The 23,534-nt window shown below is 38.0% G+C and overlaps 1 protein-coding gene and 2 non-coding genes across 3 annotated transcripts in view; 2 read left to right on the forward strand and 1 right to left on the reverse strand.

The window, feature by feature from the left end:
• The window catches only part of st6gal1 (ST6 beta-galactosamide alpha-2,6-sialyltranferase 1), a 31,100-nt gene extending 11,441 nt beyond the window's left edge, over window positions 1-19,659 (forward strand). Inside the window, exons 3-10 of the mRNA XM_033978964.2 lie at window positions 4,325-4,531; window positions 4,953-5,309; window positions 5,855-5,935; window positions 6,480-6,657; window positions 7,704-7,801; window positions 12,007-12,108; window positions 12,970-13,144; window positions 15,032-19,659. Coding sequence (XP_033834855.1) covers window positions 4,325-4,531; window positions 4,953-5,309; window positions 5,855-5,935; window positions 6,480-6,657; window positions 7,704-7,801; window positions 12,007-12,108; window positions 12,970-13,144; window positions 15,032-15,285 — 1,452 coding nt within the window. The 3' untranslated portion in view covers window positions 15,286-19,659. The remainder of the gene's footprint in view (window positions 1-4,324; window positions 4,532-4,952; window positions 5,310-5,854; window positions 5,936-6,479; window positions 6,658-7,703; window positions 7,802-12,006; window positions 12,109-12,969; window positions 13,145-15,031) is intronic.
• A 3,500-nt stretch (window positions 19,660-23,159) lies between these two features.
• Window positions 23,160-23,232, reverse strand: trnav-cac (transfer RNA valine (anticodon CAC)). The gene has a single exon. It is a non-coding gene; the product is annotated as a tRNA-Val (tRNA).
• A 205-nt stretch (window positions 23,233-23,437) lies between these two features.
• Window positions 23,438-23,510, forward strand: trnav-aac (transfer RNA valine (anticodon AAC)). The gene has a single exon. It is a non-coding gene; the product is annotated as a tRNA-Val (tRNA).
• The last annotated feature ends 24 nt before the right edge of the window (window positions 23,511-23,534 follow it).

A 23,534-nucleotide genomic window follows, 5' to 3' on the forward strand; every position in this document is an offset into this window, starting at 1 on the left:
TGCTGTTGCCTGCATGAAGCTATACAAATTCAACTATGCAACAGCTTAACCATTGTGACGCACAGGGATGTGCATACCATCAAAGTGGGGAGGGTATGGGTGTATCTAATGACAGTAAAAACAAAATGTAAAATCTGTGAACTGGACAAAAAGTTGTAGGAGTGAAGTTGTTTTTCGCTGCTTATCCAAGCTGCTTCAGTTGTGGTCAGATCTGACCATATCTAACGATGGTTTGATGACTCTGTGTCTGACAGGTCAGATTTTGAGGTGTCTCTCTCTTACACATACATCTATAACTTTAGACATTGAACTTATCTGTAATTCATAAAGTCTTTTGTAAGCTATACAGCCTCATAAACAAGAAGTCGGACATGGGTCGGGGTTTAGTTTTATGATTTATATGTTTTATGAATGTAATGTTTAATCGAAATTGTGACCAAACTAGATTTACTTTTGAAGTCACCTTTAATATGATTTTAGAAGGGTTGTTGTTTGGTACCATTGTTGGAAAAAATGTCATTTTCATCAAAAATGTTATTTTTTTTTACCTTTGATGAGAGCTGAACTTAAGCCTTTGTCTGAGCCTCATTCATAATTCAACTCTATGTGGCATGTACAAAACAAAGTAGATGTGTTCATTTTTCATTCACATGAATTATAACAGAAATCTGTATTTAAACTATTCATTTTAGCTTCCCCCCATTCGTATTAAATCATCATCTGAAACCCAGCAATATGAGGATAAAAAAGTGTTTTCATTGTTTTGCCATATCACCCAGCGCTACTTGGCAGACAAGTTCAGGTATGCAACAGCTTAACCATTTGTATGCACAGGGACATGTATACATCAAAGTGGGGAGGCTGGAGCCCATATCTAATGAAGGCTTGATGACACTGTGTCTGACAGGTCAGGTTTTTTGTTGTTGGGTGAACCTGTCCTTGATGGCGAGCCACCCCCTGAAATATTGGACATTGAACTTATCTGTAACTCATAAAGTCTTTTGTGAATTGTACATCATCCAGAGAAAGGGAACTTGGAGTTGGGTTTAGTTTTATGATTGATTTGTTTTCTTGAATGTAACATTTGATTGAATTTGTGACTGAACCGGATTTACTTTTGACCATCACTGCTTCTGTAAGTAGTCAAACCTTCTGGTCCAAGTAATTTTATTCCTGTTTAGTCCAGATTTTTAGTCTTTAGATTTTTCAAATTTTTGAGTCGACAATCATTTAATATCATGTCTCGTTGTGAGTAAAAGCTGCTAACTCTGTAGTTTAGAGCGTTCTGAAATGTTCTTCCTCCCTACTTTTTCTCTTCTTCCCTCTCTCCCTCCCTCTCTCTCTCTTTCTTTCTTTCTTTCTCTCCTCTTTGTTGTGGTTAAACAGACAGTCAGACCCTCACTGGGACCAAAGCCATACTGATACATTCTGGGAAACCTCAAATGTCCTCTATAAGTTTCTCAATAGAATCACATCTGTCTCTCTCTCTCTCCTCCTTCTTTTTTCTCTCCTTTTTCTATCTCTCTCGTTTCTCCTATCTCTCCCTCTCTCTGTCTCCTCTCTTTGTTCTGTGTCGTTCTGCGTTCCTCTGTTCTTCAGTCCTTCTGCCTCACTTCATCTTTCGCTCCGGGCTCTGGCAGTGTCCACACTATTTCACGTCTTTATTTTTTGACCTACAGAATGAATGAGTTTTTTGTTTATTATTACTTTCATAAAGCCACAGTATGTAACTTTCTGGAGATGGCATGTCACCTGCCTTGGAGATAGATCAGTTTTGTTCCATACTGTGGAAGATTATATTGAAAGGATAACATTTCCATGGAAACAAGCAGGAGGAGGCTCTCGTCCAGTCCAAATAAGGGTTAGGTTTGTGGAGATGCAAGCTGTGTACAGAAGTATGTTTTTTTCAGGGCAAAAAAACATGACCAAAAACAAAAACAAACAAACAAAAAAAAAACATGAAAAAAAAAAAACATGAAAAACAGAACTAGTACATCTCCATAGGGTCTTATTAGGTGCAAAAGCTGCTAAACCGGTATCTTAGACCTCTAGAAACATGTTCTGAAATGTATGGGATTCTTGGACTAGTTTAAACTGAATCCAGATTTGAAGACAAAAATGTAAAATCACATTGTATTTTTTTCCCAGAAGGACTGTGTTCAAACAGAGCTGTTGTGTAACTTTTGAAATCACTGTTGCGTCATTCTGTCTGGATTAAACCTTGTCCTCTTTTAATCTGATGAGTTCAATAAAAACATTACACCTTTATAAAGAAACATGCCCCATTCATCTATTTAACACCTGACGCTATCCTTAAAGGCACTGTACCCATGTGTTTGAGTAAAAATGTACAGATATATTACATAAGCAGCTCTTGAGGTCAAAATAAGACCTCTGTATTCTGTCGGTATCTGATTATAAAGCATTTTACCGTTCAAGTTTCAGAAAATATGTATTAGCATGCTAGTTGTTACCTTTACCGTCACTACAAAATGTCACTCTATTCTCGGAAACCTATGAAAAGTGCTTATAAACTCATCCTGGTGAATAATTAGGATGCCCTGAAGGTATAAGATAAGTGAGGAATAACAGCACCACTGCAAACTGTTTAAAATGAACTACTGTAGTTCTGTTTTTCACGTTTTTGGGACAGTAAAATCAGGTACAGTGCCTTTAAAGCCCCACTGTGTAACATTTTAGCGAAAAAATAAACAGCTTTGTCTTTTAACGGGAGTTGTGTCACTGAGTATCACAAATCAATCATGGTGTGGTGTATGTAGTGAGTGTGATGCCTGTTCGGTGTCTGTATGCACTGGTCTATATGTACAGCATTGATTTTAACTTCACTGGACTCACACAGACACCAAAGCACAGGATCAATACAGCTCTGTTCGATATATATGAACCTCCTGCATAATTCAACTCTATGTGGGGTAAAACGAAGTAAATGTGTTTATTTTTTATTCACGTTATGCTGTAAAAGACAATGAAAGACTAGCATACTATTGTACTTTTATAAGAAATATCTAAAAAGTAAATTCACAAATGTTGACCCTGATCATTTCTATTGGTAACTAGACCCAAGAACTCGCTGTCTTACAACACAAATCTGCATTTAAACAATTCATTTTAGCTTCTCCTCATCTGTATTAAATATTATTGCCCTATAGAATGCTGTGATGTCATCTAAAACCCTGCAAAATCAGGATAAAAAAGTATTTTAATTGTTTTTCCATATCACCCAGCCCTACTTGGCATGCGTAGATAAGTATAAAGCCCAAAATAGAAGTTAAAACTCCTCTGAGACACAGGCAGAACATGCAAACTCCACTCACATAGGCCCAAACTGCAGAATGAATCAGATTGACGATCTTTAGTTGAAGCGTCGGATTGAATACGTAATCAGGATCTTTCTCTCCTCTTTGTCTTTGGTCAAACGCCAGCTCTCTCTCTCTCCCCAACCTCCCTACTCTTTCTTTGTTTCTCTCCCTCTCTCTCTCTCTCTCTCTCTCTCTTTCTCTCCTCTTTGTTTTGGTTAAACAGATATTCACACTCTCACTGGGACCAAAGCTGTACTGAGGCATTCTGGGAAACCTCAAATGTCCTCTATAAGTTTCTCAATGGCAGCACTACTCTCTCTCTTTCTCTCTCCCTCATTTCCCATCGTTTTCTCTCTCTGTCTCTCCTCTCTCTCTTTCCTCTCTTTGTTCTGTGTCGTTCTGCGCTCCTTCGTTCTTCAGTCTTTCTGCCTCACTTCATCCTTCGCTCCGGGCTCTGGCAGTGTCCACGCTATTTCACGTCTTTATTTTTTGACCTACAGAATAAAAGAGAGTTCAGTGCTATATTTAAAAAATGTTTATTACTACGTCACATAAAGCCACTGTATGTAACTTTTTAGAAATGGCATGTCACTTGTGTTATTCCATGGAAACCGGACATTGAAACCATACTTTGGACCATTTTCCGTGGAGATAGATCAGTTTTATGCCATACTATGGAAGCTTATATCCAAAGGAACAACATTTCTATGGAAACAAGTAGGAGGAGACTGTTCTCTAGGGTCAGGTTTGTGGAGATGCAAGCTCGCTCAGGGTACGGAAGCATGTTTTTCAGTGCAATAAACGCAACCAAAATGAAATGAAAAAATAAACAAAAACATTCTCTTATTTTATTTTTACTGAGGCAAGACACTTTTTGTTCAAATAAATGGGAAAATTGTGTACATGCGCTTAAAACGAGACATTTTTTGGTGTTTGACATATGTATATTTTTGTCATTTCTTCCCTGTGTATTCCTAGTGCATTTGACCCATTCCTGTGCTTAGATTTCAGGTGCTGCGATGGACCGCATGAGCCCCCTTTGGAGGATGAGGAGGAGGGCGCGGAGGGGGGCACTGTGCATGGCATTCTTCTGCGTTTCCATGGCGCTGCTGTACGCCTTGTGTGCCGAGAACAGTGTCCCCGTGACCGACGCCATCTTTGGGGTGAAGGCACGGACCAGGGCACAGCCACGCACCCACTCAGTCACCAAGGTCAGGCATAATTTATATTCACATGATTAAAGGAGACATATTCAAAAAGTAAATTCTGTTAATTGACTTTTCAGAGTTTTAACCATGTTATGTTCAGTAAGAGTAACGTTACTTCAAAATAATATTACTCAAGTAGAAGTGCAAAGTAGTGTCCCAAAAAATTACACAAGAGTACAAAAGCATATGGGGGAACTGCTACTTGACATACGCAGGATTCGGCAGCGTTACGTAGTCATTTTGGTTAAAAAAAAACAAACAAAAAAAGAATTAAGTCCAATATTTGTGTAAAATGGCCAAATTATAACATAATAGCATAATAATAACAGACACAATCGCAATATGTTGTCTTTAAATATGTTATCCACACTAGAAGGTCTGAATTCCCCTGAGAATAGTTTCGTATGACTCTTATCGTTTAAAGGTTCAGCGTGGTAAGCCCATGTACATCGACCCTCAGAAACTTCCTGGAGTCGTACCAGGTGACCCAAACCGACCAATCCCAGTGCTTTCAGCTCTTAACCACACCCACCAGGAAACAACCGCCTCCAAACACCTTCAGAAGGATCACGTGACGAACGGGTTCTTCAAACGTCTCTTCCCACGACCTTTGACACGGGCCCTGGAGACCCTGTTCGGAGGCAGGCGCAGAGGGGAACTGAGCGGGAAGAGCGGAAACGAGTTCTATGGGCCCAATGCTCTTCTGGGACAAGTGTGGGACGAAGATATGTCCAGCAGCATGTTGTCCTGGAGGCTTAAGAAAGTGGTGCAGAACTTTCAGGTGAAGTACTGTAAAAGCACAAAGACTTTAAAGTGCTCACGACAGGTTTTGACTTGGTTTGATGGGATAGTACCTGTGGTCAATATTTATCATAGTTTTGCATCAGTTAAGTGGCAGTTTGTGAAGAAAAATAGCAGTGAGGGCTAAAATGAAATCCCTTTACTTATGTCAACAACACACAAATAAAACAACCAAAATGCAGATGAAATGTATATGTAAGGAAGACATATTTTTTCTCAGATTTCAAAACTATTCTGTAATTTAGACAAGTTTTGGCCCTTGCTTTTACATTATGGTTGCGAGAATTACCTCTACATATGTCACATCTGCTGCTCGTGTCCAACCAGGAAGTGAACTTATACACTTCACCAAAAGTAAAAAATAAAATAAAATAAAATAAAATAAAAAACTCAGCTAAAAAAAACCCAAAACAAACAAAGTAGACAGGAGTTTTAGTCAAATTTTAAGTATAATTTTGTTTGCATATTTTTGTGGTATGAGTCATGATGAAGTGTTATGTTTCAGCTTCTTCTTTGTCTCCTCAGGCCATGAACAAGTACGGAGTGGACCCCCAGAATCATGAGGCCTCTGGTGTGAAGCTGACAGGACCCCAGCTGCTCTGTCAGGTATGAACGACAATGAATGAACCTTTATTTTGTGTTATGCTATAAACATACATACAATATTTAAGATAACACTTTTGAGCGCAACAAAATCTGCTATCCTTTATCTTTGGGATGGTGACTAGTCCTCAAACTGTCACCTATCTGGAAGCGGAAAACAGTGAATAAAACACGCTTTGTACTAACCAGTATTGCAGGTCACTAATTTGAATGGATGAAATCTGAATGTACACAGTAGGCAAAACACGAAGTATCGTAACAAAATGTCATGTCTTAATTTGCATAAAAACCTGCTAACCCTGTAGTTTAGATCTGTGCAAACATGCTCTGAAATGTCATTCTTGCATTAGTTTGTCAGTTCATATTCCAGTCTTGTTATCAATTCTTAAGGAAGTGTTTAAAATGTGAATCTTATTATTAAAACATAAATCATAAATCTAATTGCAATGCTTCTGAAGAATCACATTTCATTTTTTTTTTTTTTATCAAATCGCTCAGTTCTATGACATAGCATTAGAAAGTGTAATAGCGCTTGTCCTGTTCTCAGCTGAAGGAGCAGGTGGAGGTGTCGACTCTGACCCAGGACCTCCAGCCCTTCTCCTCTCTGCCCTGGGCGTCGCAGCTGCCGACCCAAAGCATCGCGGCCGAAGTTGGGCCGTACAAGACCTGCGCCGTGGTGTCCTCTGCGGGCTCCATGAAGAACTCCAGACTGGGCAAAGAGATCGGTGAGAACGAACACAAGCGCAAACACAATACAGTTCCAAGGAAGTACACAAGAGAGGCAGTAGCTCAGTTGATACAGTGTTTGTCCACTGATCACACTCTCGACACAAACATCTTTGGCAGAGCACTGACTCACAGGTTGGTGCTGCGATTCCAGTTGGTGTGTGAATGTGTGTGGTTCCTTGAAGTGCTTTGAGTGGATTGAAGGTGGAAAGCCCCTACATAAATGTAACCATGAAAAAAAAGTTAGTAAAGGAACAACAGAAGAAAAAAAGAAAGAAAAGCCATGCATATCTGTTCTTCCCACACCATTCATTCTTTATGAGTAATTAATCAGTATTTTAATTACACACAGTAATAGACAGCAGACTGTTTACTTACTAAGTGCCTTCTTTACCTTTATTTCTGTTCTGCTTAACTTCCTCTTTTTCTGTATTACTAACTAACAATGCGTTATTGGTTTTACTTCTCTGTTCTCTGTGAGAGCAGAGCCACTTTGGAAAATGGAAAATATAAGTGTGATTTTTTTTTTTCAACACATTTTAAAGAGGCATCAGCATTTAAGCGAAGACATGAAAACTGAACTGCTGAACTAATCCGAGAATCCCATGCATTTCAGAACATGTTTGTAGAGGTTTACACTACAGGGTTAGCCACTTTTAAAAAGTAGAAATGTAAAATAAAGGCACTGTTTGTGATATGATAATTGCAAACATTCAGATTAATTTTCGATTAAAGCTTCACTATGCAACTTTTCAGGTGGTGTAGCTTTTCCTGCTTGTCTTCATGGAAATTTCTTTGGCTTGAATCTTCCACAGTTTTGTATTAAACTTTATAATTTCCACAGAGACAAGCAGGCAGCACAACCAGATCATGTTACAGGTCAGATCTACACATTGCAGTAAAATAAGCAAAATACCATCTGTTGAACATTCCAGGAAAAGTGTTAACATCTCAATGGAGGATGCTACCCCAGCAGAAAAGTTAGGCAGTGTAGCTTTAATTTTGCAGCCCTATCCTGAGTGTGTTTTTTGTCGTTTGGTTCTAGACTCCCACGATGCTGTCCTACGGTTCAACGCCGCTCCAACCACAGGTTTCGAAAGTGATGTGGGTTCAAAAACAACTCTGCGCCTCATCAACTCACAGGTAGAAAACATGTCTACAAAGCTTTTTTTTTTTTTTGCTTTTTTTTTTTAACTTTCATTGGGTTTTAACAGTAGACAGAGATGCGGAGTTTGATGCTAATGCTGTCATCCATTTTGGAACACCGGAGTCAATCCAGTCCCCTGTATTTTCTCCTATAGCCGTTAGCATTAGCCTACAAAAAGCTACAAAAATATGAATAATCCAGAGGGTGACTGCTGGTATGAACCCATCGACCACATCAAAGCCTTGTTTAAAGTCTTTGTTGAGTCTGCATAATTAGCGTAAACGTGACATCTGAGCTAACAGCTAACGCACTTTCAATTAAGATTCCCAAACATGTATGGCTCTGGTAAACATCTAATGACTCTAAACCTCCCCATATGTGAAAAGTGCTTATAAACTCATCATGGTGAATAATTAGGATGCTCTGAACACATAAGGTGAAGGAATAACTTTGGACCACTGCAAACTGGTTAAAATGAACTAGTTCTGTTATTTCTATGTTTTTAAGATCAGATGCAGCACCTTTAATTACAAAAGTACAGAAATTTCACTTTATTTGGCTGATTTCTGTTTAAATTCAGGTCTTGTTGCAGCCATTTTATATAGTGTATCTTTATAGACGTTATGCTCATCTGGACATCGCCAAAACAAATGCGGTTATTGTGTCCTTGGGCGACACACCTGCCTCTATAAATCAGCTGTCCATTTACTCAGAGCAGCTGTGCTTCCCATGAGGGACAGTGAAACATGCAAATGACTCAGAAAGAACATATTTGCGTTACTGTCTCTAAGGCTGTGCAAAATGGTGCGGACTAGGGTTGTCAAAAGTACCGAAAGTCAGATAATAATCGCTACTAAAGCTGGTGTCGAAACTAGATTCTCATTTGAATAGATGGAAGGCCACATGGGAAAATAAAAGAATGTACTATGATTTAATGTTGAAAATCACAATCTATTGTCTAAAGAAAGAGCATTTTTTATCATAATCGTGGTATCGGAATCGGTATTGAATGTCAAGTCCATTCCTTAGAATTGACATACGACACTACTATGGACGTTGCAATGGAAGATTTAAATGTGCACTCTGTATTTTTTTTTACTGTTATTGCTTTGCCTGAAATGTTCCACAGCATTGCATTAAACTTGTTTCCTGTTAAGTATAGACTAATATCTGTCTGCAGAGGCTAAAACAACAACTGTAATTTCAAGAGCTGAAAGTATCCAAATGATTCTAATGACTGAGTTTAAAAACACAGTGGAGCACTTCCTGTATTACCACATGACATCACAAGGTGGAACAGGGTGTTTTTGAGAGAGGAACTCAGTCTAAATATGCAGCGTTTCTGTGTTAAGCATATGTGAATGTTACAAAACACAACTCCGGGGATGTTTTTGATGAGGAAACATAGTATTGTAACATAGATCAGGATGTAACGTATATGGGACATTTTAAAACTACTTCTGCTTTATTGTTTGAGCTTAGCCTGAGTCAATAAAGCCTGGCATTTGTCTAGTTTAAAGTGACGTGTTAAAACGCTACAGTCTAAATATATCATAAAGTGCATCTGTTTGCACTAACGTGGTTATTGTATAATTTAGATACAACAAGGACAAAATGTGGAAATCTCCTTTACATGTGATGTGTTTTAACAAGAGAGTCCTGTAATTTCTGATACTGAGACGATTCTAGTTTAAAGTCTAAAGATGGTGGGTGTGCGGTGATAAACTATAACGGAAATAGATATTATACATTTTGGTTTCCTGTAAACCACTGCAATATTTATCAAATGTTCTATGAAATGTTGTTTCTTTGGCTATAATATTCCACAGTGTGACTTAAAACATATCTATCTCCATGGGGAATGTTCTGAAGTATGATTTAACTTTCTGTTTTTATGGATTCATGCAGATGATCTGCCATCTCTAGAAAGTTACATACTGTAGCTTTAAGCAACAGAAGTTTAGAAAGTCAAAAGTGAAAGAGTCAGTGGTAAAAAACAAGTAAACCAACTTCCTGTTCTCAAGTGCAGAGCTGATTCTGCGGCTGCACTGTGGTACAGCACTTTTGTGTGTTTTTTATTAACACAGCATTTTTATTTTTAATCACAAGTGTTTCAATCACACCCATAGACTGTGGCCATGTCCCAATGCGATAAATGCACGTCAAGTGCACTGAAGGGCACTTACATAACTTCCAGCGCGATAAGGTCTGTCCCATTTCATGCACCCAACGAATGCGGCCGACAAATTTACCCTGCGTTTCCATGGAGATCGGCCGTGAATGAAGCGTGCATCTGAGCACACTTCACGCACTGCTATATCCCATCATGCACCGCACATGACTTCTTCTATGGGAGAAACAAGATATATTTTCTTAAAGTTATGTAATACTAGCTACAAAAAATCACCTTGAACGTTATATTTGTCTATTAATATTCAAAGAGAAAGATTAATTCCTTACTTCATTCACTCAAAACAGAAATAAACCACAGCAGCGACGACGCCTTGACTCTTCTTCTATTAAATAATAAAGAATTGAAAATAAAACTGTAATTATTTCAATGTCCATTTTACACCTTTAGGTCATGAGTCAACAGCTGTATAACTCATTAGTCACCAGACGTCATGGTTGCTAAGCGATGTAACATAAGCGACGTAACATAAGCGCACAGACAGCAGTTGAAGTACACTCCATGGCGTAGGTTTGTCCCATTTTGCACCAGCCATTGCGGCTAATGGAGGCTACATGGAGGAGTACCCTTCGTCGGCCAGGTACTTCGTACGATACTTCAAACTTTGTAACCGTTGATTGGGACATGGTCTGTTAATATAAATGGACATAACTAAAGTGTTAGCGAGTGATCAAGGGCACGCTTCCAGCTCCACTGACTCTGGCTCCAGTTCACTTTACATTGAGTCACCTCTCTCTCTGTAACTGCTGCTGTGAGCCTCGTCATTTTGGTCTTAAAATGTTTGTATTAACCTGGTCTACATTCTACGCCATTTGCGTTTTTGTCCGTAAATCATGATGTTAACATTAATAACAGACAAATAAAGTACCTTCTTTCCTAAAGGTCATTCCCTCTAGTGTTAGCAACAGGTTTGATTGGCAACATAGCTAAGCGCCTGCTCCTTGCTAAACCAGTGGTGCGGGCGGGAAGAGGCATTACCTTCATCAACCTCGTTCTGGATTGACTCTTTGGTTGCTATGATATTCACGATTAGAATTCCAAATATGGACCACGGCTCCAAATTGGCCCCCTTCATTTGACAGAAGCCGAACGCTATGGGTGACCCTCATTTAGTCCACTTTTTTATAGAGTCTATGTTCACACCCAGGACACCATAACCATTCCTCCCACTTCTTTTGTTGTGTGTTTTGTTTCTGTCACACATGTTTGAGTAATTTGGAGTTATGGAGTTTACAAACACAGTGGAGCACTTCCTGTATTACGGTGGAACAGAGTGTTTCCTGTTTGAGATAAGAATATGCAAGGTTTGTTTGTTAAACCCGTGTGAATGAAACTAATTCAACTCCAGGTATTTTTTTTTAAGAGGAAACAACATTATAACATAGATCAGAAATTTGCATAATATGAGGCTTTTAAACTCCTTTGTCTTTAATTTGTTATACTGAACTGATGGTTCTTGTAAAATTGACTCATGCTTTAACTAAGATAAAAATACATTGTACAAAAGAGTCTGAATAAACATGCATGAATCAATCCCAAATACAGCTCTTGATACTAAGGAACAGACTTGATGCTCAATACAGATTCCACTACCACGAGGATAATAAAAAGCACTGTTTCTGTAGACAACAGAATGTCATTTTCAACATTAAATTGTAGTACTTTCTTTTATATTACCATGTGGCTTTATATCTGTGTCCTCCCTCAGTCGTCCAGGCAGATTCCATAGTGTTCGATCAGTGTATTCTAGTCTGTGTGTCTTAAACTTGTTCTGATTCTTGACTTGTTTTTCTGTCCTGTGAATGTGACTTTTTTGTATTGATATCTGCATAAATGAGTATTTAGTTTTGACACTAGTTTCAGCATTGATTAGTTCTGATTTCCCATACTTTTGAAAACCCTGTCTCCCTGTATTTTAGTTTCTTTTAAAAAACATTAGATTTTAACTAAATGTCCCTTCCTTTATGTCGTATTGTTACTGTAGTATTTATTAGTATTTTGTGTTTCCAGTTGATGGCGTCGGAGGACCATCGTTTCCTCTCCTCGTCTCTGTACAGCTCTGGGATCCTCGTGGCCTGGGACCCGTCACCTTTCTCCGCAGATCTACACCAGGTACTACTACTACTACTACTGCTACTACTGCTACTATTACTGATACTACTACTTCTACTAATACTACTGCTACTACTTCGACTGTCACTACCACTGCTACTACTATTATTTCTTAAATATTTTTGGCTTAAAGTCCTTTTGCCTGACAATAATCACGTCTCTGGGATTGACTAATGGCCCTACTTTCTGAAGCTATACTGAAGCTAAAAAATAATTTCACTTTGTTTATTTATATAGCTTGTGGTTCATGTGGTCAGGCCATAGTCTGTATCTGTCTCTGGATGTAGCGAGCTTGTTAGCCGTGTTTCAAAAGGAAGTGAGCATGAGCGTGATACGGCTCTATCGACTCTATCCAGTTCACTTTCCATTGAAAAATTGTGGCCTTTCTGTCTGTTACTGCTGCTGTCAGGCGTTTCATTCTGTCCTTAAGGGTTTCATTTAAACCAGCTCTACATGATCCTATTTTTATTTCACAATTTTGTCCACAAATCAAGATATGAACATCAATAACAGTCAGGTCAGGTGCCTTCTTTCCCTGAAGTCGTCGCCCCCTCGCTCCTGTTTGGCTCCTTAGTTGCTATGATGGTGATATGGAATCAGGCTGAAGCCTCGATGAGCTTAATTTGGCTGGAGCCGAACGCTATGAGTAACATCGTACGCCCTTAGTCCACTTTTTTATAGAGTCTATTATGGTTAAGGCCCAGTATTTACAGAGATATTAACCAAACCAAACAAACCACGTCAAACATCTTTGTTTGGACAGTTAAGATATCAGTTCTACCATTCAAGTCTGACAGATCCTCCAGCTCAGTTTAAACTATAAACACTTCAGTAACTCTTTGACATTTTGTCTCCCTCTAGTGGCTGAACCAGACAGATTACCCAATCTTCACTCAGTTCCAGAGGTACCGAAGGCTGCACCCGCTGCAGCCCTTTTATATCCTGCACCCGCGCTTTGAGTGGCAGCTGTGGCAGAGGATCCAGGACAACATGAGGGAGCCCATCCAAAGGAACCCGCCCTCCTCTGGCATGCAGGGTGAGGGGACGGGGCACTCAAATCATGCTCCATTCAGGAACAATATATAATTAGGATTTTTCTGACAAGCCGTGAGATTGCAATTAGATTTGCAATTTATGTTTAAAAAATACATTTTATCAAAATTACAGCATTCTTATATTCAACTTAAGAAATTCTTGGTGGACTAAAGATTTACGGTTTAAGGTTTACATATAAATACCAAAAATACCACATTTGCTTACTCACGCACTCACTTCTCCTTTTGGCTGCATTTCTTCAGAACAACTGGGGTTAACCACACTGCTTTCTACACTTTCTACTGAATTAGCAAGAAATAAAAATACTTTGCATTCTACACTTTCTACTGAATTAGCGAGAAATAAAAATACTTTATTATTAGCTACAGCGACAGTCTCATTCTGTCACAAAGTGCTGCTTCAACAAAACTTTACTTTCAAAGTCACTTTTTGTGCCCATTCAAAAATCTCACATTTTTAAAAAACCAAAACATGAAATTTAGAACGCTTCCACCTTCTCATTCACCAAATATTTTTATTGAAGTACAGTCATGTAATTTCAGTGTTATAGGGCCTTATAATGTCAAAAAATGCACTTATTTTTACATAATCAAGGCCAGTTAAAAAAATTACTAAATGTATAAATGTAAGGTACATTTGGTATTAGTGCATTAGTCTGAAGTCAGGCTAAAAATTGAACTCAAAATGATAAAAATATGTTATTTTATGGCCCAAGCGCAGCCAATCAATTGCTGCTTTTGGCACTTGTTACGGAATTGGAAAGAAATAAAAATACTTTATTATTAACTACAGTAACAGTCTCATTCTGTCACAAAGTGCTGCTTTAAAACCCCAGCTTTAATCATGTAAAAGTGACATGGCTGTGGTAAAAACTAGAGATAGGTCGATATTGTTTGGCCGATGCTTACACTTTTTAGTGCATTGGCTGTTGGTGTAAAATCTCCAGCACAGGCCGAGATTTTATTTTGGCCGAGCTGCTGCCTAAAGAAGACACATAAGTCTTTTATTTGAACACTTTAGTGCAAAAAACAAGTGCACAAACAGTGAGTACGCAGCCATCTGAGGTCTGTAGTAAAACAGGGCTAAACGGTATCGGCATCAGCCATGGAAAACAAAAAAAAAGTATTGGTCGATCTTTAGTAAAAACTGTGGAAATGACTTGAATCTCACACAAAAACAAACAGCATCTTCATCAGTGAAAAGTCAGATTAACGTGTTTAATCACTCCTAAACCTCCACATAACTCCCTCTATTCCGTCTTCTCTCTCCTCTTGACTTTTCTCTCCCCTGTGAGTAATAGGCAGGGGAAGATACTGAAATTTAGTGTCAGGATTATCAGGGCCAAAATAATTACGATTAACGATTATATCACGATAATGATTAAAGTGGCTGACAGTTTAGAATATTATGGATATGAATAATTATAATTTTAATCTTATGAATAAGTTCCATGTTTTAAGAACTGTTATAGTATTGTACTTTGTTATCAGTGAAAAAAACTACGAATATTCTGGATGAGCAGGGCCGTTAACTGAAATTTGGGGGCCAGGGGCAAAAATTTCCATGTGGGCCCCCATCTAATACAAATGAATAGGAAGAGAGTCCAATTATGGGCCCCTAAACCCCGGGACAACAGACCTCTTTGTCCCCCCCCCCCCTCCCGTGAATAAGTAGGGTTTTTTTTGTTTTGGTTTTTTTGCACATTCTGGTGATACAATGGCAATTATCTTTGTTGCCAATTATCACGATTATATAAAATGTCCCACGAACGATTATTGTCGACCCTTTTTATCACGATAAATGATATTATTGTTTATTGTCCCATCCCTAGTGAGTAATCTGTCTTTTATTTCCGCTCCTCTCACAGGCACCGTGCTGATGATGTCTCTGTGCGAAGTGGTGCACTTGTACGAGTTTTTACCGTCCAAGCGGAAGACGGAACTGTGTCACTACTATCAGCATTTCCACGACGCAGCGTGCACTTTGGGCGCCTACCACCCACTGCTCTACGAGAAAAACCTGGTCAAACGGATGAACCAGGGACCGGACAAGGACATCTACCTGGATGGGCGGGTCACGCTGCCGGGGTTCAGCACGTTAAACTGCACTCGGGGCCAGTAGGGGGCGCCACAATGACCATATCTTGCCCACTTTTGCCTCTAAAAGCTTCTGAACTGCACTTTCTTTGTGGTGGCATTTGCAGTTAAGTGGGAATCCTATTCATTTCATTGGAGAATTTGAGAAAGGTTAATGCTAGATCAGGGGTGTCTAAACTTTTTTGACCGAGGGACGAATCTTGAAACACATTTGAAGTGGAGGGACACAGACCACAGGAGTTATAGTCACATTAGTGTATTTTATGTAGCTTCAACAGAGCCCCCCGTACCTTAAATAAGGCTTAGAACAGTCATTTTAGGTCTGTATCACTATGCAACGTGACGCTATTGACGTGATCGCGGTAGCATTACTTAAATTTGTTTTTAAAAGTTCTGCATATAATCTGTGGAGCCAATTAAGCAACAGGAATTGGTCTGGGGGCCGAACCAGACCCCCAGATCATAGTTTGAACGCCTCTGTGCTTTGTGATAACTTCCGTCAGGTTCAGAGGGACAGACGTTATCACATAGCTTTGGTTGCCATGGTAACGTGTTAGCTTCTAATGCTATGCACAGGTGTTATATTGACTATATGACTGTTTTATGTTTTAGTTTATCCTTTTTCCTAAACTTAACCATAACCCGTTTCCTACCTACATTTCATCACTTCGAAAAACAATCATCGCTTGACCAACCACAGCAGACTGTCCCTCCTGACCCATTATTCTAGCATTAACCTTTGAGAAAAGTTTTGCCCCTAAAATATGGATTCTCCGCATAGAATTTATTTGCTGTAGAGATCAGCCCCATGCAAAACAATACAACTACAACGACAATGGCGCCCATGGATACTAAGATTTTTGTATCTAAATTAATCATAGCATCCTTTAAAGGTGCACTGTGTAACTTGTCTGGTTTCCTCTATCAGTGTTTCTCCATGGTGATGAAAAAGGCAGTAATATTACCATAAAGGTGGTTGACCCTCTATCAGAAAATTTACACAATGCTCCTTTAAAGATCAAAGGTTGAGGTGCAGTTTTTTGTTAGTGCGTCCTCTGCATTTGACCCATCCTTCAGTGTATCAAAAGCAGCGGGACCCGTCTCCAGGGCTTGAGCTAGTCTTGGTCTAACCTTGCGCTCCTCGTGGGACCAATCACAGAGCAGCATTGTGGTTTGGGCGGAGCCAAAGGTCAAGCGCCTGATGAACCAAAACAAAAATAGCGACAAAGACGGACGTACTTCAGCCTATTTTCACACAAATACAGACTCTCTCCACTGGATTTAACTCAAGTTTGACCTTTTCTTGGCTTATTCTGCTGTTGTGGCACTTCGACCAATCAGCTTGGAGTATTTATTCCAACGTCCCGACGGTTCCCGATCAATTTCAGCGAGCGCCATCCCAGAGAGAGAGAGAGTACTACACTTATCGAGGTTAGGTCAGGACTACCTTAGCTGGAGGATTTGACCTTTTGTGCATGTTTTGGGGTTGATACCTGAAGGAAACTCACACACGACACAGGGAGAACATGCAAACTGTACTCAGCCCTGACAATGAATGTGAAAAGCGCATGATATAATATAGACACTGTTTATAGCATGAACATAGTCACTGCCGCACTGAGCTTCACACAGTTTATATGAAGTTATGCACCAATCAATACCACTGCTCACGTGAGACAGCTACTTAAAGTTAAATGGGATTATTCACAAATTTAAGCCATTTGAACGAATGTAGATTTTGTTGTTTGTTTTTTTTTTTGCAGTGCTGGAGGTGTTTTTCAGAGTAACCCGGTGTAAATATTAGTGTGCCTGCTGTATAGACTTGAAATGACATTCCTTTGACAATGGTTTGGGCCTGTTTAAACTGAATAGGTGGGTCACTACGTGCAACATAAAACGTATCATTAATTAGAAAAGTTAGTTAGTTTGTTTGTTTGTTTTTTAATTCCCCAAAAATGTGCTGTGTAGCATTTTCAACAGTGGCTCAGTCGGGTGAACGTTTGCCCATTAACTGGCAGGTTGAAGGTGCAGAGATTGAGATTGTGAGAAGATTAAAGCGTTTAAAGACACGTTTTCCCGGGTATTTGAGCAAAAATTTGTCAGATATATTGTGATTAGGATGCTCAGAATGCATAAGATAAGTGAGAAATAACTTTGGACCACTGCAAACCGTTTAAAGAGAATGACGTTCACCTTTTGGAGCCACTGTCACTCAGACGGGTTTATATGTACACGTTTCTGTTTCTCCTCTACTCTGATTAGGTTGTAGTCATTTTAAATCATATATTCTGGACCTAGTTTGGACCCACAGCAGTTGTGATTTCCCACTTCACTCTTCAACTTGATGTAAAACAAATGAATGCAGTTTTCTAACCAAAGGATCAAATGACTGGGTTTAACTGTAGCTTGTTATTACTGAGATGTTTGTACATAATGTAATGTTTAAGTCAAGACACTGATTTCTGCACACTTTTATTGTACTTGTTTTCGAACGCTTGGTCACACAGATTCCACAAGTTGCTGTATTTTATTTTATTTTTTACCTTGTGTGAGACCGTTGTGTCCTCTGCATTTGACCCATCCTCCTGTGTCTCTGAGTTATCGAGCTGGAGGAGACAAATACCACATAATAGTATATATGTACAGACTGCCAACATCATTTCAGTAACAGAGGAGCGCAGCAAAAGTGAAATCAGATTCTTATTTTATTTTTTTAAGGAAAAAAACAAAAAAAACTAATCAGCTCAATGCTCCAAACCAGCACACTGAAGTAAAAAAGCAATCATGGAAGTCACTTTTTCAACATATTTTTATTTATTTTTGCATAATATCGTCCATTTCCCCGTACGTGCTGATCGATTTGTCTTATAAATAGGGATTCACCGACCGATATTGATGCCGATACTGAAAACATTGCTGGATTGGAGATTGGCCTCCAAGTATCGGTTGAGTCGATGTCCTGGTTGAACATATAAGACTATTTACTGGTCGCAGTCGGCCCAGAAACTCTCATAATGTTTGAACTTTGATTTATACAAAGCTATTCTGTAGTTGCTTAAGGCGTAAATAACAGTTACATAACACATTTAGACCAGTTTTGTCTTATTTTATTTTTGTTTTAAGGAAGTAAATGCTGTTTTCAGTCTCTCCCCCTGGATCGGTTGATATTGTGTACTGATTAATACTATAAGCTATACTATTGAAATCAGTACTACTACTTTTAACATCTCTTTCAAATTTTCAAAAAGGAAAAAAAAAAAAAAAAAAACACCAATCAAAATTTTACTTCCAAAACCAGATCTTCAGTTTTGTTCATATTTTGACTTTTAACCATCATCATTGTACAGTGTGGACGACAAAACATGCAACAAGACGCAATAGTAAATAAATGATTTGTATTCCTAGTTTTACATTCCCAAACTATATGCAAGATGTACTTTTATTTAATGAGTATAATCTTTAAAGCTCCTATATTACGCAAAATGAGCTTTAAGCCATGTTTCAATGTTGTTACCGCTTCAAAAACATACGTGAAGTTGTGTTTTGTTTCATATTCACACATGTTTGAGTAAGTTTATCTACATCTCCAAAGCTCAAAATGCTCTGTTCCACCTTGTGATGTCATCAAGTGGTATTTTTCAAGTTAACAGCTACATTTTCTCTTTTGTTTAGCAGAGATTGGCAACTCCAGGGCTGAAATGATCCAAATGATGATCTGTTCTCAGCCTAAATCTGTAGGGTTTGTGTGTTAAATGTGTGAATGAAACAAAACACAACTCCAGGTCGGTTTGTGATGAGGAAACAACATTTTAAAATAAATCAAAAATAGTGTAATATGGGCCCTTTAAAATATGTAAAATGAAACTAGAGTAACTGATCATTAACTTTTGGTGAACCGCAGGGATGTTTTTGCTGTTTGCCAGATAGCTGTTTTGTTCTTGTAAATGCATGAAGTAGCAACGCAGCTCTGCAAAGTTTTGTGCCAAAATTCAAATGAAATATAGTTTTTTATTGGTAATTTTGTGTGAATTTAAACGAGATTTCTGCTGCAGTGTAAGTAGCATTCAAATTGGTTCTGCATCTCAGACAGTTGAGCATGTTTTGTGGATCTATTTGTTTTATAAATATTAAAGCGCCATTTTGGTTCATTCCATTGTGAAAGTTGAGAGTTTAAAAGGAGTAAGTGACATTTTGTTATACTCAGAGGTGGGTAGAGTGGATAAAAATGTACTCGAGTAAGAGTAACGTTACTTCAAAATATTATTACTGTTATTACTGTTACTACTATTATTATTATAAGAGTAAAAAAAGTTATTTGGGAAAAGTTACTACTCAAGTAAGAGTAACTTAAAGAGTTACTGTCTTCTGAATGGTCCCACATTTCACAGTTTAATTGTTATCAAAACCTATGCAAAATACCTTTTACTATTAAAGTACATTTTAAACATGTACTTCAATACTTGTACTTAAGTAGATTTTTATGTGTAATACTTTTACTCGAGTATTTTTCCTTCTGTATCTGTACTTTTTCTAGGTGGACAGAGTAGCCAAATATTACTCAGTTACTAGTAATATTAATCAGTTCCTTCAAAATAATATTGCTCTAGTAGAACTACAAAGTATTGATCCAAGACTTAAAGAGTAACTGTCGGGACGTAACATCTGACTTATAATTTGAAGTTAATGTAATATGAAGGACAAAACATTAATTAATGCACAAAATATGGTGTTTTACAAAGGACAGACACAAAAATGAGACAAACTTAATCATATTTGAAGGAGCAGTGCAAGAAACACAAATGTTCAAATCATTTCATAAAGTTTTTGTCACTTGTAGACTTGTGAGAAGAGTAATCAAAACTTGTTCTCAAGAGTACTGTTAGTCAAGGTACTATTACTCAACTACAAGTAAAAGTACACTGCTAGAAAAGTACCCAGACAAATACAATTTCTTTAAAACGTCGCTGAAGTAAATGTAACTGAGTACTCTGTTTATATTTCTATTACTAGAGAGGTAAAAATATCTTAACCCATCTGAAGGAAATTTGTCTTCAAGTAAAAGCTGCATTTAGGGATTTAAACGTGTACTGCATAACTTCTGGAGGAGAGTATGGAACCTGCTGGTCTCCATAGAGATGTTATTTACCTGAAATGTTCCACTGTACAGCATCAAACTGATCTATCTTGCGTTTATTCAATTACAGAAGTTTGTATTGCTTAAAAACTGTCGGTCCTGTGGCAACACTTGTGGGTAATCATTGTGACAGATTAGTTAAATGCAATACTGTGGAAATACTGTGGAACATTCCAGGTAACGCAACATCTCCATGGAGACGACCAGCCGACAGAGCCTTCTCCAGAACAGAGCTATTGTAATTTGAAATGTGTTTGATACCGAAAAATGTATTGGGAACTCTGAAGTTATTGTGAATATATTTGAAATACTTGAACCTCATCTAGGACTTGTACAGACACAGTTTAAAGTGCAGGTGACGGGCTTTTATATTTGTCTAATTATGACTTGATTTGATGGGATATAGACTCATGACTTCTTGATTCAAGGCAACTTCTTTGTTGATTTTATATTTTTAAGGTTTTTACTAACAGAAAAAATAGACTACATCTTTTTTTCCCCCATTTTTTGGTCAGTTTGGTAACATACAAGCTTCAGCAAAATGATCCACTCTGCAACGAAAGATGATTTAATGTTTAAGGAGTTATATGGGACATTGTAACTTCAAAGGTCGCTTTTTTCAAAATGAATATCCCCCCATAGAGACATGAAGGTCACCCCTGGAATTTAACAAGATTTTTGATGAAACGTACAGAAGGATTTTTTAATATCTAATTCTAAGTCTGATTTATTTAAGTTTTAACTTAAAAAATGAAGTGAAATTTGAATTTTTGGGTAATTTTTCAGTGAGATTTAGTTTACTTTAATACTAAATAAAATCTACAAAATTCCCTCTGTAAATGTTTTAGTAATATGTCCACAAAATATGTAAAAAAAAAAAAAAAAAAAAAAAAGCAAGGAAAATAAACATGGCTCTTTTCATGTTTCTGTTTTGAATGTCCCAAAAACTTTTAGCCGTTTTTCATTTTATCATAACTATTGTGTAATTTAGACAAGTTCTGACCCTTGTTGACATTATGGTTGCTAGGAAACAGTTATGGATGTTTTATGTGTCCAAACAGGAAATCAAAATATAAACTTCACCAATATATATATAAAAAAAAAAGGGAACAAGTTAGTAAAGTTTGAAATATAATGATTAAATGCGTAGTCTAAGCTGTCATATGCACTTTAAAGGTCCGAGACTAAGCAAAAATGACTCTTTTGAGCTTTACGCTGTGTTATAATGTTGTTACCTCCTGAAAAACAGACCTGGGGTTGTGTTTTGTTCCATTCACACATGTTTGAATAACCATTTTTTATTAGTCGATCTACATCTCCAAAGCTCAAAATGCTCTGTTCCACCTTGTGATGTCATCAAGTTAACAGCTTCCTTGACGTCACAAGGTGGAGTGTTTTCTGTTTGAGAGAAGAAATCAGCCTAAATCTGCAGGGTTTGTGTGTTAAACATGTGTGAATGAAACAAAACACAACTCCAGGTTTGTTTGTGGTGAGGAAACAACATTATAACAAAAATCAGATAGCGTAATATGGGCCCTTTAATGTACCAAAATGTACTTTACTCCATTTGACCAGTGCTTTACTTAACTCTACTGTGGAACTGCGAGTTACTGGTGTCATTTTGAGCGAGAGTCTATGCAGTTTCCAGCTCAAACTTCTGCTTTTGTTTATGTTTGGGGCTGATTTAAGCACTTTTCCGCTGTAGCTTTTGCCTTCTTCTTGTTCATTTCTATCGGGGGGTTGAGCTTGTTAAGTGTGTTCTCAAATGTAAATGTTGTCAAAGATTTTCCTTGTTTTTTAACATAAAGTTCTGGACAAATCAGTTTTAACAATGTGTATTTTTTTTTTCTCACCTATTTTCCCCAAAATAAAATTCACTGGCATTTTTCAGACAGCTTAAACATTCATGTAACAAAATAAAAGTGGTTAGCAGATTTTTAATTATCATAAATTCAATATAGGTCAGAATTCTCAGGTGGAAGTTGCTGTTTAAGTGTCAGATTGTTGACCTGGTTTATGGTTACCGTAATATCTCTGCAATTACTGGACCTATCCACATGAAACAAAAACTGGCACAAAGTTCACTGTCATCTCTGTCAGTATAAATAAATGAAAATGCAATTATTCAACTCCAAAGACATGATTGTTGTCCATTGAAACCTTTGGATAATTCTTTCAAAAACAGTAAATCTCCCATAGAGTTTAACAGCCCCTTATTTAGGCCATCTTGTATGATTTATTATTTTATACTAGAAAGAAGAAATACATTTATCTTAGGTCATGCCATTGGCCTTGAGCTAAATATCATTAATTACTGAAAACATCTCTGACCATGGTATTTCTATGGAGTTTCATTGGTGAAGAAAAAAACAGTCTGAACGTTGGCGCCCTCTAGTGTGTATAGCGAGCAGAGCTTTTGGTGCAAATAGATTTTTATGACCTCGACGTGGAAGATCACTAAGTTCATATTATACAGTCTTCACGTGGTTTATCTCGACGTCTAAATACGTTACGACACTGTACAACAACTTACATTGCATTTAAAAGTAGTTGGGAAAATATAATGTCACTATAGCTTAAACATGCAGGTCAACTGTTGGAGAAGGCTACATTCCCAAACACATGCTCGGCCATATCTACTAACAGATATAATCTTTATGTGCGTCACAGTAACGGGTCAAAAGTCTCGTATGCGAGGACAAAAAGTTTGGAAGCCACTGCTATAGGCACATAAAAACTCTACACAGAGGGGGGAAAAAAGAATTTGTTTCCGCCCGGTTTCGAACCGGGGACCTTTCGCGTGTGAGGCGAACGTGATAACCACTACACTACGGAAACCACATGTGTAAAAACGCCGATAGTTTCCTATTGACTGTCTTCAACTACCTCTGGAAATTGGTCAGGTCCGGTGATGATAGGATTCTTTTCAGAAATCTCAGAAAGGGTCTGATTATTTCAAACCAAAAATTAACCTCTTTGCCTTTTGGGTTGGCCGCGTGCTCTCGTAGTTTATTTACAGTACATATTGGGTAGAGCATTTGTAGTTTCCGTAGTGTAGTGGTTATCACGTTCGCCTAACACGCGAAAGGTCCCCGGTTCGAAACCGGGCGGAAACAATCCATTATTTTTTTTTCTACTTT

This window comes from Periophthalmus magnuspinnatus, chromosome 14, assembly GCF_009829125.3.
Source record: "Periophthalmus magnuspinnatus isolate fPerMag1 chromosome 14, fPerMag1.2.pri, whole genome shotgun sequence".
In the NCBI taxonomy this organism is placed as follows: Eukaryota; Metazoa; Chordata; class Actinopteri; order Gobiiformes; family Gobiidae; genus Periophthalmus; species Periophthalmus magnuspinnatus.